This window comes from Glycine soja, chromosome 8 (assembly GCF_004193775.1).
Source record: "Glycine soja cultivar W05 chromosome 8, ASM419377v2, whole genome shotgun sequence".
NCBI lineage: Eukaryota > Viridiplantae > Streptophyta > Magnoliopsida > Fabales > Fabaceae > Glycine > Glycine soja.
The window spans coordinates 2,690,659-2,710,036 of record NC_041009.1 but is presented as its reverse complement, the minus strand read 5'-3'; the positions used below and the strand labels follow the sequence as shown (position 1 = coordinate 2,710,036).

At 32.3% G+C, this 19,378-nt stretch overlaps 2 protein-coding genes across 2 annotated transcripts; both read right to left on the bottom strand.

Moving 5' to 3' along the window:
- Positions 1-3,309: 3,309 nt before the first annotated feature.
- Positions 3,310-5,537, bottom strand: LOC114424329 (senescence/dehydration-associated protein At4g35985, chloroplastic-like). The gene is made up of 5 exons (XM_028391172.1): positions 4,844-5,537; positions 4,317-4,447; positions 4,055-4,221; positions 3,870-3,954; positions 3,310-3,579 (listed from the first exon to the last, which is right to left on the bottom strand). Exons 1-5 carry the CDS (start codon positions 5,399-5,401, stop codon positions 3,411-3,413), a joined length of 1,110 nt encoding a protein of 369 aa, XP_028246973.1. The 5' UTR covers positions 5,402-5,537; the 3' UTR covers positions 3,310-3,410.
- Positions 5,538-6,308: 771 nt separating this feature from the next.
- LOC114421189 lies at positions 6,309-12,749 on the bottom strand. The gene is made up of 14 exons (XM_028387021.1): positions 12,466-12,749; positions 11,287-11,342; positions 11,031-11,205; positions 10,592-10,693; positions 10,345-10,416; positions 9,906-10,022; positions 9,715-9,792; positions 9,440-9,502; positions 9,262-9,358; positions 8,484-8,562; positions 8,200-8,411; positions 7,510-7,655; positions 6,928-7,050; positions 6,309-6,781 (listed from the first exon to the last, which is right to left on the bottom strand). Exons 1-14 carry the CDS (start codon positions 12,541-12,543, stop codon positions 6,620-6,622), a joined length of 1,560 nt encoding a protein of 519 aa, XP_028242822.1. The 5' UTR covers positions 12,544-12,749; the 3' UTR covers positions 6,309-6,619.
- Between the last annotated feature and the right edge of the window lie 6,629 nt (positions 12,750-19,378).

Below are 19,378 nucleotides of genomic sequence, written 5' to 3'. Positions count from 1 at the left end.
AACATAGGCTTAAAGGAGCACTCACACCGGGTGTATTTACCCCCAAGGCCTACACTTTGAAGAGTCCATTAGGGAATCTCCCTCCTGATTCAGGTCCAACCCAGAAAACATTTTAACACACAGACTCTATCTATGAACTGTACAAAACACACGACACCTCAATTGTTCTCAAAATATTTTATCTCGTCGCGCTTGTGATTTAACTCGTCGGGTCCCCATGGTTCCTATCACAATACTCGTCGCGCATTAACTCGTCGCCCTTAAAGGGTCTTATAGTCGTGTGATTGTACAATTCATAGCTCATAACTCAATGCACACAACATTTCAATGCACACAATATCTCAATGTACATATATATTACAAGTCAATGCATACTCAATTTATCACATACACTCGGTCTCAATCATAATGGTATGATCCCAATTTAACATGTTATCACACCTCATGAATCATATACACTTTACCAATGAATTATGCAATACACACGACTCTTCAATTGTTTTCAAAATAATTTTATCTTGTTGCACTTGTGATTAAACTCATCGAGTTCGCACAGTTGATCCCATCACAATACTCGTCGCACAAAAATTTGTCGCCCTTAAAGGGTCTTATAATTGTGTGATTGCATAGTTCATAGCTCACAACTCAATACCATGTATTTCACCATTCATCACAAGTTTAATTTATCACCAACTCACAATTTGAATCACCATTTCATAATCTCAATATAACAATTTATACAAAAGATTTATCACAACATGAGAAGTAAAACCCCTCAAATAATTTCACACAATTATATCAAAATCAATTAATCAAAATCATAGGTACAAAAAAATGAAAACACCAAGAGTACTCTATTTTATCAACCAATTTGTATCAGGACATCAATATTGTATTTATAATCATAAAGGAAAAATTACAATTTAATAAACATCCCAAAATAAACTCAATTTAATTCCCTACACATCCCTTATTTTGATAAACTCATCTCTTACTTCTAAGCGGGTTCATGTGTGTATTGTGACAGCAATAGCGGCATCTATAGCAGTTTCCTGAAATTCCTCAATTTTTTTCCTCTGACTGCTCTGATAGAGTTCTCAAACGTTAGAGAGAAGGAGAAGGGATTGAAACCTTCATTCCACTGTCTATGTGCGATGAATATTTCTCCCTCTACAGACATTATTTTGCAAATCTCAACGGTGAAGATGTGCGGAAATAAATCGCAAAGCACATATCAAAATTTCACAATAATCCAACGGTTAACTAATCTAAGATCGTAGTTTTACTGAGACAGTTCTGGATTTATACGGAAAAAAAAATTACGATGCAAAGGATATTTCTCTTAGATCCGACATATTTTCATAACTTCCAACGGTGAGAATGCTCAGAATTGATTTAGGAATCTGGTGCTGAAAAATCATGATGATCCATCGGTTAACGAGTTTGAGATCGTCATTATAATAAAATAGGTTTGGGTGTATACGAAAAAAAAGTGGGAATTTTAGGAGGGAAAAAGAGAAAACGAAATTGAAAAGAAAAAAAGGCGTAGAAGCTATCGTTAATCTAAAAATTGACCTAATATATCTAGGTAGAGTACTCACAACTTATTATTTACTTTATTTATTTATTTTTATTATTTTATAAAAAGAAACTCTATGTTCTTTCCTATCAAATGAATAAATAAAATATTTTTTTTATTTTCTCTCCAACCATTATTTTAATTAATAAAGTTATTTCTCATTTATTTGATTATAAAAATCTCATCATTTTTCTAAAACTCTATTTATTTATAAATAACAATCCTTTTTAAATAGTTTAAAAAAAATGGAATGTTACAATAGAATTAACCATGATATTCATAAAGCATCAAATCAAAGCTTTCAATATTCAAGAACATGCACACACAGAAAAACCTATTTTGAGCAATATAACTTCACCTTGATTTGTAAACAAATATATTCTTCAGATATCAAATGTACTCTCTTATCTATTGCTTGGAACATCATGCCAACTTATACCAGAACCAATTTAAGATTAATGACTTTGCAATTTTCACAGTGATGGGCATGCAATAGGAAACACAACTAAGCAAAAATGCATATTTATATTTGTTCAAAGTAGTACGCTTTTTGGTATCATTCAGAGTAGTAAGCTTATCGTGTTTAAAATTGCATGAATATTTTTATTTAGATAAATGCCAAAGAAAAGGAATGACTACTTTAGGCGTAGATTTATGGTGTAATTTACTTCAACATCCCATGAGGTTATTTATCATTGATTTTAACTTTCCTATGTTTCCCACGTTATCCCTTACTCCATTAATTCAGTTTTTTTCATTTATACTGTTATACATTGAGCCTGACATGTATCCTTGAAAATGGTTATGATGAATATGCAGCATGTTGATGCGTTGATTCAACAGTATGACAAAGATGAGCTTCTTAATTAATCTTTTTGTAATAATGTGAAAGATATATATTAGTTTCACAGTTGATACATACCTTTTTCATCAAATAATGACATGAAGATTGCTAAACAAAAACAAACACTAATATCTTCCCCTGAAATGCAAAGAAAAATATATTAGTTGTTAGAAAGGTCTTCCAGAATGATTTAGATGGATTAAGGAAAAGGCACCCAGAGATTCAAAATGATAATAGATAGAAAGAAAAGGTAAGGATACCCACAGGGGAAGGTGCAAGGAACAGTCCCATTGAAGAGCACTTTGATGATGTTGACAGCCATTAGAATCCTGTCAGGGAAGCGCTTTCCTCTGATGCAGCCTCCCTTCTGTCCTCAGCGCGTTGTACAAACTGTTCTCTCTTCGCTTTATGCAACAAACAACTGATCATTTACTAATTTTTAATTCAAATATACTTTTTATTTTTCAATTTATTTACATAATGACGATTTTAATCATATTTATATAAAATATATTAGGTAGTGTAATAGTTCTATTGTTTGATGGGTTAAAGTTTGAAAAATAATACTGTTTCAATTTCCAAAATATTGGAGTGAAGTTGATATGATATGAGGATTAAAATTGTACAGTTTTTATAAAATATAAGAATCAATATAGATCCATTATATTTAAAATTGAGTTTCACGTTGACACTCCTTTCAGAACTGTAGTTTCACTTCAACATTTTCATAAAATGTTATATGAATCAAAATTAAAATTCTGTAAAATTTAGAGACAAAAACCATCTATCCATTATAATATTGAGATAAAAATTGTGATAAAACTTATTTAAATTTAGTTGTTATAAGTTATATATATTCATGAATAAAATATTGGACGCAAGAGAATATCTAAACGAAATGTGCAATAGATACTAATTCTGCCTCCACATTGTGTCCACACCACACCTTTTACTTTAGAAACAAGTACTAAGCAATTTGCTTGGACTTTAATGTTTAAAACTTGAAATCTTGGCAGCATGTTTGAGTACTCCATTGGTTGCTGAAGAAGCTGGAGTGAATGCCTTTCGTATCTTAAAGACATTCCAAGCAGTGTTAGCAGCATGTCCCGCAGTTGCAAATACATGCTCAGTAGCTTCCCCTGCGCTCTCCCCAAACCTGTTGTTCAAGGACCGTGTATGACATTAAATTTAAACAATAGCATATGCACATAACAACTGGGAATTCCATTCAAAATTTTATTCTTTCTGACCCTTATTTTGGCCACATGAGAGTTATACCAAGGGATATGGGGATTGATGCCACAGTCATTGCTTGTATACTGTTGGTGTATTTGATTGGACTCAAGGGTTATTTGAGTTGGGGGCAGTTCATTTTAATGCCTCAAGTGGCATTGAAATCCAACTATAAATTTCTGCTATACTATTGTTCAATCAAATGTCATTTACCTGTTAGAGACCACTCTGGATGCAGCTTTGGAGGTGGCAGAAAGAGTTTGTTTCTCAGCAGCTTCAGCTGCATCTAAAACCTTGTCTGCAGCATTACATGAGATAGAAATTAAAGAAAGTCAGGGTGGTGCTGCTTATTTGAAAGAAAAGTAATGTTATGAAGTGTTTGACTTAGTTTTACTTACTGACTGCATCTAGGGAAGCCAACAGAACCTCCCCAGGAAGCATCCTTAGGAATGCCTTTCCTGATTGGGATTTAACCACAGGAGCCATCACTGATCCACTAACTATACCAACACCATTAAGCACAGATTTGCTTAACTTTTCTGTCATCTTGGACAGCTTCCTCACACTATAATGCAAATACAAAAGACAATTAATGGTAACTCATTCACATGTGCACTAGGTATTGTGATTCATATGTGTCCAGTGCCATTCTTTGAATACCGTTTGAGGTTTTTATTAATCTTGTTCTTCTTTGAGGCACTGGCAGTCTTGTAGCTCATACTTTCCCTGGCTACAACACCATTTTTCTCACGTGTAGAACTATTTAGGATCGTTTCCCCTCCTTTCTGGACCTGGTGATTTTCCACCGAACAAGTTTTAGATAAAATTTAGTGATATACTTTACAAATAGCTTTTTAGTTGTCTTTCCTTTTTTTTTTCCTCTCTTCAACTTTATCATTCAGAAATAATGGTAAACACTCTTTTGAATACATTTCATTATTGGTTAAAATTGATTAGAAATCACAAAATTTTATGAGTTCTATACTTACAAGTCTCACTCATGATTTTGTAATTTCTAATAAATTTTAACTAATAACAAAAGAGCATATTAAAAAGAATATGCTACTAGTAATCCTTTCTGTCACAGTCACACTTTTCTAGCCTCAAGAAATTATAAGGTTCAAGTATCATAAAATAAAAAGTGAAAAGCACTGAATTAATCTAGTAATTCAACTAGAGAACCAAACCTTATTGCTGTAAGCATTGCTGCATATGAAGATGCCCTTCACAATCTGACCAGTCCCTCCTGCGATTGCCTTGGCCAGAAAATGATTGTAATCATCAACCTTTGGAGCAAACTCCCTCCAATCTAGATTGTTCTTCTTGCTCAAATTCAAGCCAGAAAAGCAAGAGTGGTCCTTCAGGAACGAGTCCAGCAAACTCAAGCTTCCCAAACTAGCCTCTGAAAAGGTCACACCATAGCTGAGAGGCTCACCATTTTTCACAAGCAAGGAAAACAGGTAATGGAGAGAATCTAACTTCACTACTGGCATATCTTTTGTCAAAGGCCACTGAAGATCATCTCCTACTTTTATGATTGTAGCCAGAGACACATTCTCTTCAAAGGTTTTGATGATCATGAAGTGCCCTTGAGACAGTTCAAGAGCTTCTCCTTCATCCATCAGATGAACTTTACAAGCTGGTATTTGCATGAGAACTTCTTGTTTGAGTCCTGAGTATTCTCCAACACTTAAAGCAGCCATGGGTGGTGGTATAGCTGTGGAGCCACGGAAGCAGCACCACATCAGTGCTTTCTCTTTCTTGGGAGCTATGTTAATCGAGATAAAGTCTTCATTGCTGGGGATTCCTTTGTTCGTTGCTTTTTTCTGTTGCTGATGGCATTTTTAGCTATTCCTTTTTAAATTATCAAACTTAGTTTCTGAAAAATTATCAATATATAATAAGTCTATTTCTTAATACAAATAATTTGTGACAATTTAAAATCATGAAAAAGTTACCGTTATAAATTACTACAAATTACTTTAAAAAAAATAGGATAAGTCACCCATGCATTCAGAAACTACACTAGTTTTGAAAATTTTAAAAGGGGGCACCGTATTCGTAAAAAAGCCGTTCCTGATATTTGGTGTTGAGGTGATATGACTTTCGGTGGAATGTATTCTATAGAAAATAAAATAAAGACCTTATTGAAAAATGTGCAATAGCATTACAGCTTGCCCCCTGTATGAATTCAAAGACTTTTTTTTATAACTTTCACCCTGCAATTTTGACCTTCCTTCTTTATTTTTGCAAGGTACCTATTCATGATGTTATTGGTAGAGACTAAAAAACAAGAGCAGGACGCGACCTTTCATGTGAATTGTTAGGAAAATTAGGCAATTCCAAGTTCTAGCTGTTTCTTTTCTTTCAACATTAAAAATGTAGCAAGTTTCTTTTAATTTAATTTTACTGTACTTTTTATTTTGTTGACTTATTTAAAAATTTTGAAACACTTCATGTAATTAACATAGTAAAAAAAATCATTAAATGCTGTGTGAAGATAAAATTGATTATCTGTAAAAATAATCATATTAACAAAGTATTAAAATTAAACTGATTTTCCTTAAAAACTATAAGTTTTTCTTATACATTGTTCTGATTTCGATGTGCTTCGTTATGGAGTAAGAGTGTAGTTATTGTTAAAAGAGGAGATGGAAATAATGTGAATCGCTACCAGTATAATTCTGCGATTCTTGATCACTGAATTACATAAATTAAATCACCGAACTGTTACAATTACAAAGTAAACCCTAAGGGAAATTTGGCTTGGGCTAAAAAATCATATGGATTGAATGGGCAATGAAAAAATGGAACTAGAATTCCTACCACACTCTAAAACAATCAATCATGAATGCACCAAACAATAATTAAGATCAATTTGATCTACCAACACCCATGTTTCCCGAGTGAGGCAAAGAGATAGAGAGAAGAGACAGAATTTGATGGCTGCATGAAGCTTGTTCCTAGTTATCAAATTTCTTGGGTTGATGCCACTGTGCCAAACTTCTGGACAAAGAACTGAGAAATGAGCCTCTAGTCGGTAACCCTTTCTTTCCGTATAAATGTTTTCCTCCCAAATCTGTGAATACTGGACCCATATCCTTGCTTCTTGGAGTTCTTTCAATCTGTAAAACATACAAAATGAAAAAAGGAATATATTCTGGTTAAGAAAACGTCTGTAAAAGTTCATCTTCTCTTATAAAAACAAGATACCCTGCACCTAGTCTAATAAGGAAGTCAAGATTACAACATAAAGCCTCAACCAATTTACCTTACTAATTTTTCCATCTTTCAAATAGTACCGAATACCAGACCAGTTGATAGATTGAGAAAAATGAGAGCGGAATGCCGATACGGGATAAAGAAAGTTATCCACCAGCATTGCGATGAACACCTGTTCAAAAGAAGTCAGTTTCTAACTTTTTACCAACTTAATAGCAAGCTTGTTTGATATTTCACACCCTTAGCTTCATAGTATTACATTCATAATCATATCCCCAAATATAAACTTCTCCAACATATACTCTTAAGTCCATGCATTACGTTCTCAATTTTATACTCAATAGTTCAACCTGTTTATGTCAATTCTTTTTATGGCAGACCCACATCAATTCTTTGTGCTAAAGTTTGATTCAACTTAAAATTATGTTTGTTATTTATCAATTTTTAGAATATGTGGAGTCATAAAATACTACATCGTTCCCCTTGAATTATCATCATTACCTACACAAAATTGGCATTCAAGGCTGATAGATAAAGATTTAGTCAAAAGAACTCAACTCTACAGTAAAAAATGTATAAGAAATCCAAGATAAACAATACCTCTTAAAACAATCAGGACGAAAATACTTACAAGACACCAATTATAAGAAGCGAGAGAGAGTTGTGGTGCCTCTGGAGACAACATGTTGCACAGTTGGACTTCTATCCGTGTCAAGTTCCACATTGAAAGAAGCTCAACAAGAGTGCATATGGCTAGGAAGGTCACCAATGATAACCCTGGGAAAAAAAGGCACTTATCAAAATGCAAGAACTGAAAATGTAAAGCTTAATGGAAAAGTTCGTCTCAGTTAACAATGCAGTACACCCATTTTTGTTTTCCTTTTGACAAGACTTGTCTATTCATGGTAAATACGGAAATGACACCAGTGGAAATGCAACATATAACAATGGGGAATAGAATGTTATGGTTGGATTTAAATTTCACATGTCATCCCATTGCATTATTGAAAAAGATAATCCATACCATAAGATAGCAATTAACAAACAGACATTGTTTGTCTGTTTATAGAATAATCCCACAGAAGTTAGAAGGTAATGAAATCACAACATAAATAAAATTCTTATAAAGTGTTTATACAATAAGTATATATAAATTCCATATTACACAAAAAAATTCCACCTAAAAGCCAATGAATAGAGAACTTCTAACATGGCAAATAAGTTGACCAATAACCCTGATTCAGCATCAGAATCCTGCCAAATTTTATCCATGAATCAACACACTAACAACCTACCTAGAAAGGAAAAGTAGTGTGCTCACCACCAGAAGTATAGGCTATTTCTTCAGGTGAGAACCCTTTATAGTAAAATCTTAATGCTGCAGCAACATGGATCATCGCCATAAAATATGGTGCAACAAATCCCCATGACAAATAGCAGTGGGTAGTAAACAATGCACGGTTCATCACCCAGTTAACATTTGTTAAATATGACTCCAAAACGAATGTTTGTTTCCTCAAGTAATTCCAATATCTACACATGTTAAAAAATTAAATCATCAAATACGCAAAGAAACTTAATTTAAGACGAGTAATAATCACAAACCTTCCAAAATTAAGATCACTTGCAAGGGGGTGGGGAAAGACGGCAACGGGAGGAGAGGTAATGAGCCTTTTGTGAGCACCTGTATGATACGTTGTAATAATTGTAAGAATATTAGGACTCTTATTCTTTTAGGAAACTTCTGTTTAGTAGTCTTATTAAGCTGAGCTAGTAATAAAATTCACTACAGTACTATTTGGCCTATATTATTACTATAAATAGGAGTGTTAGTGGTTAGTACAAAACATCACAATCCTATTAAATATTAATGCAATACACACACACATACACATTCTCTTTTCTCATTTTTTTTCCAACTTCTTATAATATCAATAGCAACGAACAAGAACAATAAATAGGAATGAAATGCTAGGGAAAAAACATTAAACATATACCAAAAAGGTTAGTCTATCCTATTCCTAATTGAATTACTGGAAGCCCGTCACATTTCCTTAAAAAGAATCAAATATCAACTAAGAAATTTTTCATGAATATATATATGTGTGTGTGTGCGAGCAGAGCAGTCTCTTGCGCAATGAGTTTAACGAAGAGATTATTACCCAAAAGAAAACTACTTTCATAACTCATACAATGTAAGTTTTCTGCAAATTGTGCAAAAACAAGTGCTTAGGATTGTCAAATTTCACTATTAGCTCTTTCATGGATAAATCTTCAAGTAATTATTATTTTCAATGACCAATGCATATAAAGTTATTGTATACAATGACAAAATGTACATAAAAAAATGATGTAAAAATTGATAAGAGAATAAAAAATGTACCGGATATGGCTGCAAGAGTCATATCATCCGAATATCCACCATCTTTAAGTCCGGAGACTACACCATATCGATCTTGCCTAAAGTCATCAGCATGCATCTGAAGAAAAACTAAATTGTTAGAACATAAGTTTTCTTCAAAGCATCAATCAAGGAAAAAAAAAAGGTAAAAGCTACTTGCCATCATGCACCCTCCCCATAGAAAGAATGTTTTTCCACCAGTAGCAAAGCCCATTGAACAAGGCTGTTGAAAAAAAAAGAAAAAAAAAAGATTAGGTGCATAAGAGTTACATGATTATAACTAAATCTTGTCATATATTATGATTTATGAAAAACCTAAATGAAAAGTTATCTAATAAATTCTGAAATTTAAGTAAAATTCAATTAGCATTAGCTAAGTTTCATTTGTAGGTTTTATATATTTTATAACAAACGGAAAATAACAGAAAAGTGTACCATATGGTATTCATAGATGCAGTAACTTCCCAGGCTTCCAGATGGCAGATCGAGAGGGTATCCAGTTTGAATAAATATCTGCTAAGCATCAAAGCAGTTAAGACCATAATAAAATAATTCAGGGAAGTGAAACCATAATAATTCTAATTAATCACTTAAAAAAAGAACAATGAACAAATTTTAAGTTAGACCTCAGGGGTCTTTTCCATCTCACGAGTGAGTGCTCCGATTGATCCAGGATGTAGCCTAACATCATCATCCAAAAACAATACATATTTGCTATCTTTATGCATTGTCTCCACTCCAACCTGCCAAGGTGTTAATACTAGTGTAATTGGTAAAATGCCTCTAGCAAAGACAATCTAGGAAATCAACAAGAATGAAAATGGACCAAAATTTCAATGTCGGATGTCCATCATAAGTTAATACAGAATTTTCACTTATTTTGCCTAGCAAGTGTTATGTATAGAGAACATGCTTTCTAACAATTAAGGTCATCACCATTTTCAACATAGATTTAGATTGACTTCAAAAAATATAAAGGAAGACAAGGTTAAGTTCTGAATATAGCATGGCCCAAGGCTACATTTTGAAAAAACTATCGAAATATATGTCAACAAAATCCTATACCAATTGATTGTGAATTTTTTGACTACAAGTTGTTGACAAACCAGCTACAACAACCTTAGCTTCAACATGATCCTGCATGCACCAAACAGGCATCAAATTTAGTGTGAATGAGGTGCAAATAACACTAATGGATAAAGCCCAAAACAGAAAACAACTAGCTCCAACAGGGCAAATCAACTAATTGAAAGGACTAAGGAGTTTATGGTTGCAAAACTTTATATCAAATAACTTGTGAACTTATTTATACCTCAAATTCTGCTATTAATCGTGATACAGCATGGTAAGCGGGATCCTCTGTACTTTCTACCACAAAAAGAAATTCTATAGGGCCACCATATAGAGATGTTATCTGTGTTTAAAAAGGAACAGACATATATTTTTAAAAAAGAGTGGACAACAATGGTTAACAAACAGCTTTCAAGTATTACTGAAAAGAAATTCAAAATTACAACCAATTATTATTTACTATGCAACAGTGCCAAAAAATCATACAATCTAAATTACAAATCTAGAAAAATGCAAGAGAAAGTGTGTGAAAATGAAATACATAAACTAGTACAAGATTCAATTAAATTTTAATTTTCCAAGTCCTGTATTATTTATGAAAGAACCAAAAATGCACTGCACAGAAACCAAAAAAAAAAAAGGAAACCTCAAATAAATTCCAGGGGCATGTGTCTTCTCACCTGACTCCTCCAGTTATGGAGATTATGTTCTCCAAACCCTTTTAGGGGCATAATCACTGTTACTCTTGGAAGATCGACCTGATAGGAGTGCTCAAGTTCGTTAATGTCATGACAAAGGAAAGAAAAGCTATTGCCATTCTTCATACAATCCTTCATTTGTTTGATCTCTCTGTTCCTGTGAGGGGATGAAAAATTTGTAAATTTCTCATTGACATGACAATGAATTGTTTCCTAGCTGTTTGACATCAATGGCTACCTGACATAAGCAGCACAAGCCCACCCAAGAGCAAGCGTTAAGCAAATTAAACACCCCTGCAGAGCAAACAGAGAAATCAGGATTTTATGAAATTGCAACATGATTTTTCTCTTAAAAGCTGGGAAGAATACAAAGCAAGATTTCATTTCAAGGAAACTTATATAAATAACTATCATGCAATATTGAAATGCTTGACATACTTGACACTGCCACCAATACACACAGCCTGAATTCTGACACTTTAGGTCCCATGTCACCCTTCATAATTTCCATTTCATTCGACAAACATGCAATTTCAGAACATGAGATTGATATGCAGCTCAAGGGAAAAGCCCTTTCAACAATGCAGAACTTTCTATCTCAATTCTCACTAATGTTGCTTCTGTTTCTAAATATGGATTTAAAGTCTAAACCACATTTCCCAACTGAAAGGACTATGGAAGTCAAATCAGTGAAAATGACAGATGGGAAGCAACCCACAAGCCGATACCTCAAGGTCCTCAACTATCATAATTCGGGTCAAGAATAAAATCTATGAAAAAAATTCCACCGAGAAAGTAGAGATTATACAGATAAATCTCAGACTTAGAAGTATAGTCGAATTCCATCTACATCCTACAGGACCTACACCAAGCTAAACTAGGTCACTTTCTCAAGCCAAAACCAAACCATTCAATCCTCTTCCTGGAAGAAGCAATTGGTATCGACAGCAACTCAGAGCAGAAAGAAACTTAAATTGAATTCAGTTAGCTGCCAATTACCCCAATTCACAAAATCAAAAGCATTATTATCCACACAAGAGCCTTATCTCATGTTTCACCAAGCACCTTCAGGAACTACTTGTTTCAGACATCACCACTTTCCCCTTCCAAAACCCTTTGTAACCACAGAAAAATAAAACAAAAAAAAGACATAACTCTCTACCGTAACCAAAAAAATCAATCATAACCAAACCAAGTAGAAAAAACCCTGGCATAGAGATACTGAAGAGCAACAAGTTCAAATTTTTGTACCACACAAAATACCTACAATGCTTGGAAGGAAATAACATCGAACCATGAACAAGAGAGTAATGCTGAGTGATATAGTAGAACAATTGGTTGGGACGAAATTAATTACCCTACGAAATCAAGAGTTAATTATTAACAGAGATGGATCAAACAGAGAGAAGTGGAAAACCTGGATCTGAAAGAAAACGGCGATGGGACTACAAAAGGCCCTGCTCAGAGAAAATAGTAACAAATCCAGAGAAGACATTGTTTTGTTGCGTTCACTATTTCTCTCTCTGAACACTTTCTGTTGTGTTGTGTCTGTCTCTGAACGGAAACGTATCTGAGTGCCTCTCTCTCTCAACCTCAAATGGACATAGACATGAACATGAACAACATTGAATTTGAGAGAGAGAAACAGAAGAAGCTGCAAACAGAGAAAACAACAGCCTAAGCTAAACTCTTCTTAATGAACAATAGCTCCAATTTAATTTAAAAACTTAATGCGTAATTAACTATTCTAGTAAATTCATAATAGCATCATCACGTCCAAAAAATTAATTTATTTTTATTTTTATTGAACACATCACGTCCACATTTAATCTTCTTATAAAATTTATTATGTACTAATTAATTCAAGAAAAATATTAAATGCAAAATTAAATAGAAGAAAAAATAATATATTTTATTTAATAATTTGAAAGATTTATAGAAGAAACTAGTAAGAAATTATAAAATTATTTTTTAAGTTATAATATAAAAATAGCTTGAATATATAATTATTATTAAAATTATTAAAGATTGCATTCTACTTTTGGTATAAAAAAAATCACCCTATGTAATTCTATTGCTTTTTTTTACTGGATGTAATGTTATTGCTTTGAATATCACTTTTCTACTTTTTTTCATTCCTTTAAATATTTTTTCTCAATTGATTCTTCTAAAGTTCACAGCATTTTAAAACGTAAGAATCAAATTGAAAAGAAGACATGATGTCCACAGAAATTTACAAAAATAGAAAAATAATATTTAAATAGATAAAATAAACAGAAAGTATATAAAAATTATAAAGGAAAAAAAGTATTTTTTAAATAAAATATCAAATAAAAAAATGTAATATTAGAGATGCACACGAGTTAGTTCGGTTTGATTTTAGTTAGAAACAAAATTCAAACAATAAAATAATTAGTTTAATTTGATTTTGATTTAATATTTTCCAATCAACTTAAATCAAACTAAATATATGAAAAACGAATTAATTTGCTTCAATTATCAAGTTGGAATAACTTAATGGCAGTCCCAGAATTTAAAATATTAATTAGAATATATTTTTAAGAAGAAAAAAATCCAATCCTAAAACACATATATAGGGAACAATTGGATTAATCAATTTTTGAATACATGAACACAAAAATCAAACAAATAGTAATAAATTTGGTCAATGTTATTGCAATTAAACCCGATTGCATGGAAAATCTGAGTGGGATTCATCGTATAAACCCAATTGCTAATGAGCATCAAAAATGAATTCAAACCCATAGTTATTTTCACCAAACTTGTTTGATATGAAACGTAATTGAAGTACTTAAAAGGAATATTCTCTTATAAAAAAAATGCTATTTTGTTTTTTATATGTTTGTGCTGTTCTGTATTACGAAAAGGATTTTTTTTTTTTAATATCAAATTTTGTTGTTTTGGAAAGTTAAACTGTGAGGAAAGAGGGACAGACCGTTGGATTGGTGGTTATTGATAGGTTGAGAGAAGAATGGCAGCTTGCAAGGTGGCATGTGCTGATACAAGGAAGGTGCCTTTCTTAGGATCCGAATCTTTTTCCTAATGTCGCTTTTAGGCACTGTAAAGTGACAAACCCTTCACTTAATCACTTCACAGTACATGTTTTCTCCTATCCCTTTTTGGTTATTATACTTACATGCAACTTTATAGGCAACAATATTTTATAAGGTAATTAACGTGTAAAGTTTATTACAATTTCATGCTACTGTAACCCGACAGCATTAGCATGTACCATGTTTAGATGTTGATGTTCTATATTACATGTTCATCAAGTTTTAAAAAAATGGTCGCAGTTTCCTATTAATTCATTCAATTAGATAATTCGATAGTGCCAATGGTGGATGTTAATATCAAATTAACAAGAAAACAATAGAAGAAATATCGTGATTTGGTTCTAACTTCTGAGAAGTGCCCATGTGAGAATCCGAGAAGCATGCTTCTGTTCAAGACTTAGAGAATCAAAATCGAAGATTTTAATAATCAATTCAAACAATGCAACATGGATCACTAGAATGAAATAGTAGTAGCTTTAGTTTAATGTTACGTGATAAACAAAGTATTGGAAGTGATGTTTGTTCTATATATTTAAGTTGGACCTTGAACTCAGAGTGGCATATATAACTGAAACCGCGACATTGTAATTGTTTGTATAAACTTGAAGGGAGAAGAAGCATATAGCCATGACACCCACATCCAGAAAGAGATGGGGCTTACAATCCATGTGTAACTGCCCCCACCTTATTCACATGGTAGTGCCAGCTATTGCTTTCGATGTTCTAATGGAATACTACTCATCATGTGGCCCATTGCAATTTGTTGCCAACATTATCTATGGCGTGATTTGCAATTTATGATTAGGAGAAAAAAATTCCAACCTTCCCTTCTTGACTCTATAAATAATTAGATATAAACTTGACCTTTCAAGATTTTTTTTCTAAGAAAATAAAACTTAATATTATTATATAATTCCACTTCAAAAAAAAATATCATTATACAATTTATAACCTAACTCTCCATGCAAAATATCTATTTCATTGATAAATAATATGAATTTAGACCGGTGAGCACAATTTTATTTTAACTTCAATATTTCTTAGCCAAGAGTTAAGGACTAATCCTTTAAAATATTGAGTTTATTTAAAAAAAATTGATACTCTCAACTAATTGTGAGCACAATACATCTTTAGTTAAAGAGTAAATTATACTCATATCTCTTGTATTTTTTTCAAATTGCACTTGATATTCCTCTTTTTTTGTATCCTACAAAAAATACTTTAATTGTTTAGCTCACAATACACTAATATTCTCTCCCTTTTAAACACCGTTTAATAATTTAACAAAAAGTAGACACAGGTCACATGACTTTTGATGAAAATTTATGTCTAAAATACATTTATTTTCTTCTTCTTAACTCCATAAAAGACATAACACTATTTTCAACTTGAAAATATTTTAACATTCTTCCTTCTTTTTCTTTTTTTCTCTAATTGGAAGTGAACTCAGTCTTTTGTTAAATGTGAACTCACTTTGTTGATACGCATATGTTAACATCTTTTTTTCTTTTTTTTAGTTCAATTTTTTTTTTGTGTTGGGTCATTTGGTTGTTGCGTTTTTGTTGGACGTATTCTTAGTAATGTCTATTGATTGAATATGTTCATTTGTTTCAAATTTTAGTGTTTCTCCTGCATTTATGTTTTTAATTTCTTTCTTTAAAATATTTATTTTTTATTTTTAGGTGTTTGATATAATGTCTCAATCAAGAGTTACATTTTCTTTAAGTGTTAGTAACAATGAAGTAAAAGTCAAATATTAAAGGATAAATTGTTATTGCCTTAAGAAAGGTCCATTCATAGAATCAAATTGTTAATATGTTATTCAGTATTTAATAGAGATATTAGGACAATTTTATCCGCTCACGTATTTCAATTGAAGTTAGTTGACGACATTAACAGAAGTGGAGTAAAAGTAATGTAAAAAAAAGGAAGGGATATCGAGTATAATTTGAGGGGAAAAAACACAGGGGGTGTGAGTGTAACAAAGATATTAGGACAATTTTGTCTGTTCACATATTTCAATTGACATTAATTAATGACGTTAACATAAGAGGGATAAAAATAATGTAAAAAATGAAGAAATATCGAGTGCAATTTGAAAAAAATATAAGAAGTACGATTATAATTTACTCTTAATTAAATGGTGGTCTATTTGAGGTTTTAATGTATAGGTGGAATACAAATGATTTTTATCCAAAAATAGTTATTCAAAATGTAGGAAAAGAAAAAGGCGAAATAAGTATTTCATCATTTAGCATTGATGTTCATCAGTGATTTAATCATCCACAACCAGTAAATTAAGATTTTTTTTTTTTTGTTGAGAGAGATGCTAACATTTAGTATTAAATTGTGCTTCAAACAAAATTGTTTCAAAGAAATTAAACGAAAATCCAAGTTAAAAAGAAAGATAATAGACCAAAAATAGAATTCTTTTTTACTGCAAAACGAAAAATAGAACTAAAACATAACTAAAAGGACATGGACAAAATACTTTTGCACTATGATTTATTTAGGTTAAATTACTCATTTGGTTCCTATAGTTTCATGGTTCTTACTTTTTTAGTTCCTATAGTTTGAAAGTGGTCTTTTTAATCCCTATAGTTTACATTTTAATTCTTTTTAGTTCCTCTAGTTTAAAAGTGTTCTTTTTAGTCCCTATAGTTTACATTTTAATTATTTTTCAGTCCCTGTCATTTGAGAACCATAGAGACTAAAAAAGTAAGAATCATGAAGTTATAGAAACTAAAAAGACCACTTTTAAAACTAACTAAAAGAGAATTAAAATGTAAACTATAGAAACTAAAAAGACCACTTTCAAACTATAGGAACTAAAAAAGTAAGAATCATGAAACTATAGGGACCAAATGAGTAATTTAATCATTTATTTATGTTAATTGAATTGCTAAAATGTCAATATTACTAGATGTTTGGAAACACATCAAAAATAGAGAAATCTTATTGGAGAGGTAATTATAATTATTAGCTTTTGACAATCACATTAAAAACATAAAAAATCACATTTAAAACATAAAACCAACACCTGTACAACTTGAATTTAAGTTTATGCTAACTCAACAATCATGTAATGGTTTTAGTCTCAATCATGTTTTTTTTGCTACTTTCTGGTGGGATTGAGAGATTAAGAGGCATTTATTTCAAATTTTTAAAAGTAATATTAGTCAAAGAATGGAAACAACCTGCTTCACTTTCATATACTTGTAAGTACAAATTTGTAGTGATAAAAAAATAGTTGTTTTCATCCCCTTGTTGCGATAAAAACTACAAATTTGTGGTGATAAAAACTAGGTAAATGCTAGGATGGAAAGAAACAAAGCATCCCCTTGTTAGGGGGATCTAGGACTAGGAGAGTGTTTTCCCGCTGGGTTGCTTTGCTGCTATATTATTGAATAATGAGGCAATTGCAGAGGGAACATTGTCACCTTGTCCCTACTCTATCCTCTAATTATCCCCCAAAGATATTTATGGCCGTCACATTTGTGTACGTGTGTGTCTCAGAGAGAGAGAAATTTCCTTTCGGTTTTGATCAACTGCCACCATATTTATTATTTAGTAAGCTTGCACAATATTTGCATACACAAACACCAGCCCACTCCCAATCGATGAGTATGACGAGAATTAGAACCGCAGATGTTTTTATATTATTTTAAGTGTCATGAATGAAAATTGGTAATGCTTCAGTCATACTATGATATCATTCCAAAATACTAACAATCACCGTTATCTATAAATTATAAATTTCTCAAATTTAACACTGAACAGAAGACAACATGGTAGACTGCGAGTGTTTCTGGTCTTACAATTCTTGCAAGGGAGTATGCAATGAATCAATAACTTATTGGTTGTAGAATTACAAAAATTTAAAATGAAGTTACACTCCACTTTCAGATCATACAGAATATTAAGAAGCACTCTGATTAATTTTACAAACTTAATAGTAAACAGGAGAATGTGTAAGAATATTTCAAATCATACAATCTTGCTAGGGAGATGAATCAACGATATGGCTAGAACAAATCCAAAAAAAAAAAAAAGTATCTTTTTTAGAGAATTCAGGATAAACCATAAACCTAAGCATGGAAATTTATCATGCAATTTATGCAAAGCCTAGTATGTATCAATGTATCCTAAAGCTCAATCTGCTGGAACTGCAACTGCGTGGCAACAGTTATCAACCACCATATTCAGATACCTCACCATTCACCAATGAGACTGTTAGGAACCTAGAACAGAGAATAGAGAATAGAGAAAAGGAAAGAAACATTGCATTTCTTGTTAGATTGCAACAGAACAGAACAAAGGAGAGACAACTTTGTTTCAAGGTTTCCACACTCCACAGGGTTTTAACTTCACAAAGAGCTAATGCTCAATTTACAAAGGATAACAGATCTTAACAAATTCGCTTCCCTCCAGTCTTCCTATTATTTGTCACTAACTCACTTTAACTAACAATTCACAAATATTCTAACTCTCCTAATTAACTACCCCTTTCCCACAGTCCTAAGTCCCAACAGACGCCAAACAAGATCTTGAAGCCACATGACTCTGATACCAGGTGATTGAGCTAAGTAACCACAAGAAACAGTGAGGAACTCTAGGTGGCTGTTAGGGCCGAGTCTTCTTCATGTTAAAAACGGCACAATGTAATAAGACGCCAAGGATCTATTCTAGACAGAGAAGAGTAGGTAGTTAGTGGATATCAGTTACTCTGTTAGTCAGTTAGAAGAAATGATCAAATAAATAGGTAGAGAGTTGTAATTGGGAAGCTAGTTAAGACATTTGTCGAGTTGAACCTTGAGCAGTGGTGCTCAGTGGAGAAGGGGATTGGCCTTGAGAAGAGTCATCTCCTGATTTCAATACAATAAAACTATTTTGATTCCTATTCTCTATCTCTGTGCTCTATAATTTCAGTTCTAAAGATCCCAGGTTAACAGTGGGTGTGGGTGTGTCTGAAATTTCAACCTGTCACCCTATTTTGCATCATTAAATCAACAATGAGAAAGATACATTTTGGAACCAATATAAAGAAAGCAACCAATGCAGAAAAACATGTATAAGCCAAAATTCCTTCAGAACTACAAACTTGAAGTAGAAACAAAAGCTAAACAGGTAAAATGCAATTAGACCCCATTAGATGTTGTCACTTGTCAAGGCCACCAATTTCATGTTATATGGAGGCAATGGACAAAATTCAGTACAAGAAACAACCATCTCATGAACTTTAGCACATAGACATAG

What these genes read in the sequence shown, in the direction of transcription:
- LOC114421189 (XM_028387021.1), bottom strand. Translation starts at nt 12,543, where the DNA reads ATGTCTTCTCTGGATTTGTTACTATTTTCTCTGAGCAGGGCCTTTTGT. An exon ending in GATTAATAGCAGAATTTGAG is followed by an intron (nt 10,417 to 10,591) that starts GTATAAATAAGT and finishes TGGTGCATGCAG; the next exon opens with GATCATGTTGAAGCTAAGGT. An exon ending in AGTGATCTTAATTTTGGAAG is followed by an intron (nt 8,412 to 8,483) that starts GTTTGTGATTAT and finishes TAACATGTGTAG; the next exon opens with ATATTGGAATTACTTGAGGA.
- LOC114424329 (XM_028391172.1), bottom strand. Translation starts at nt 5,401, where the DNA reads ATGTGGTGCTGCTTCCGTGGCTCCACAGCTATACCACCACCCATGGCT. An exon ending in GCAATGCTTACAGCAATAAG is followed by an intron (nt 4,448 to 4,843) that starts GTTTGGTTCTCT and finishes GAAAATCACCAG; the next exon opens with GTCCAGAAAGGAGGGGAAAC. An exon ending in GGCTTCCCTAGATGCAGTCA is followed by an intron (nt 3,955 to 4,054) that starts GTAAGTAAAACT and finishes GTAATGCTGCAG; the next exon opens with ACAAGGTTTTAGATGCAGCT.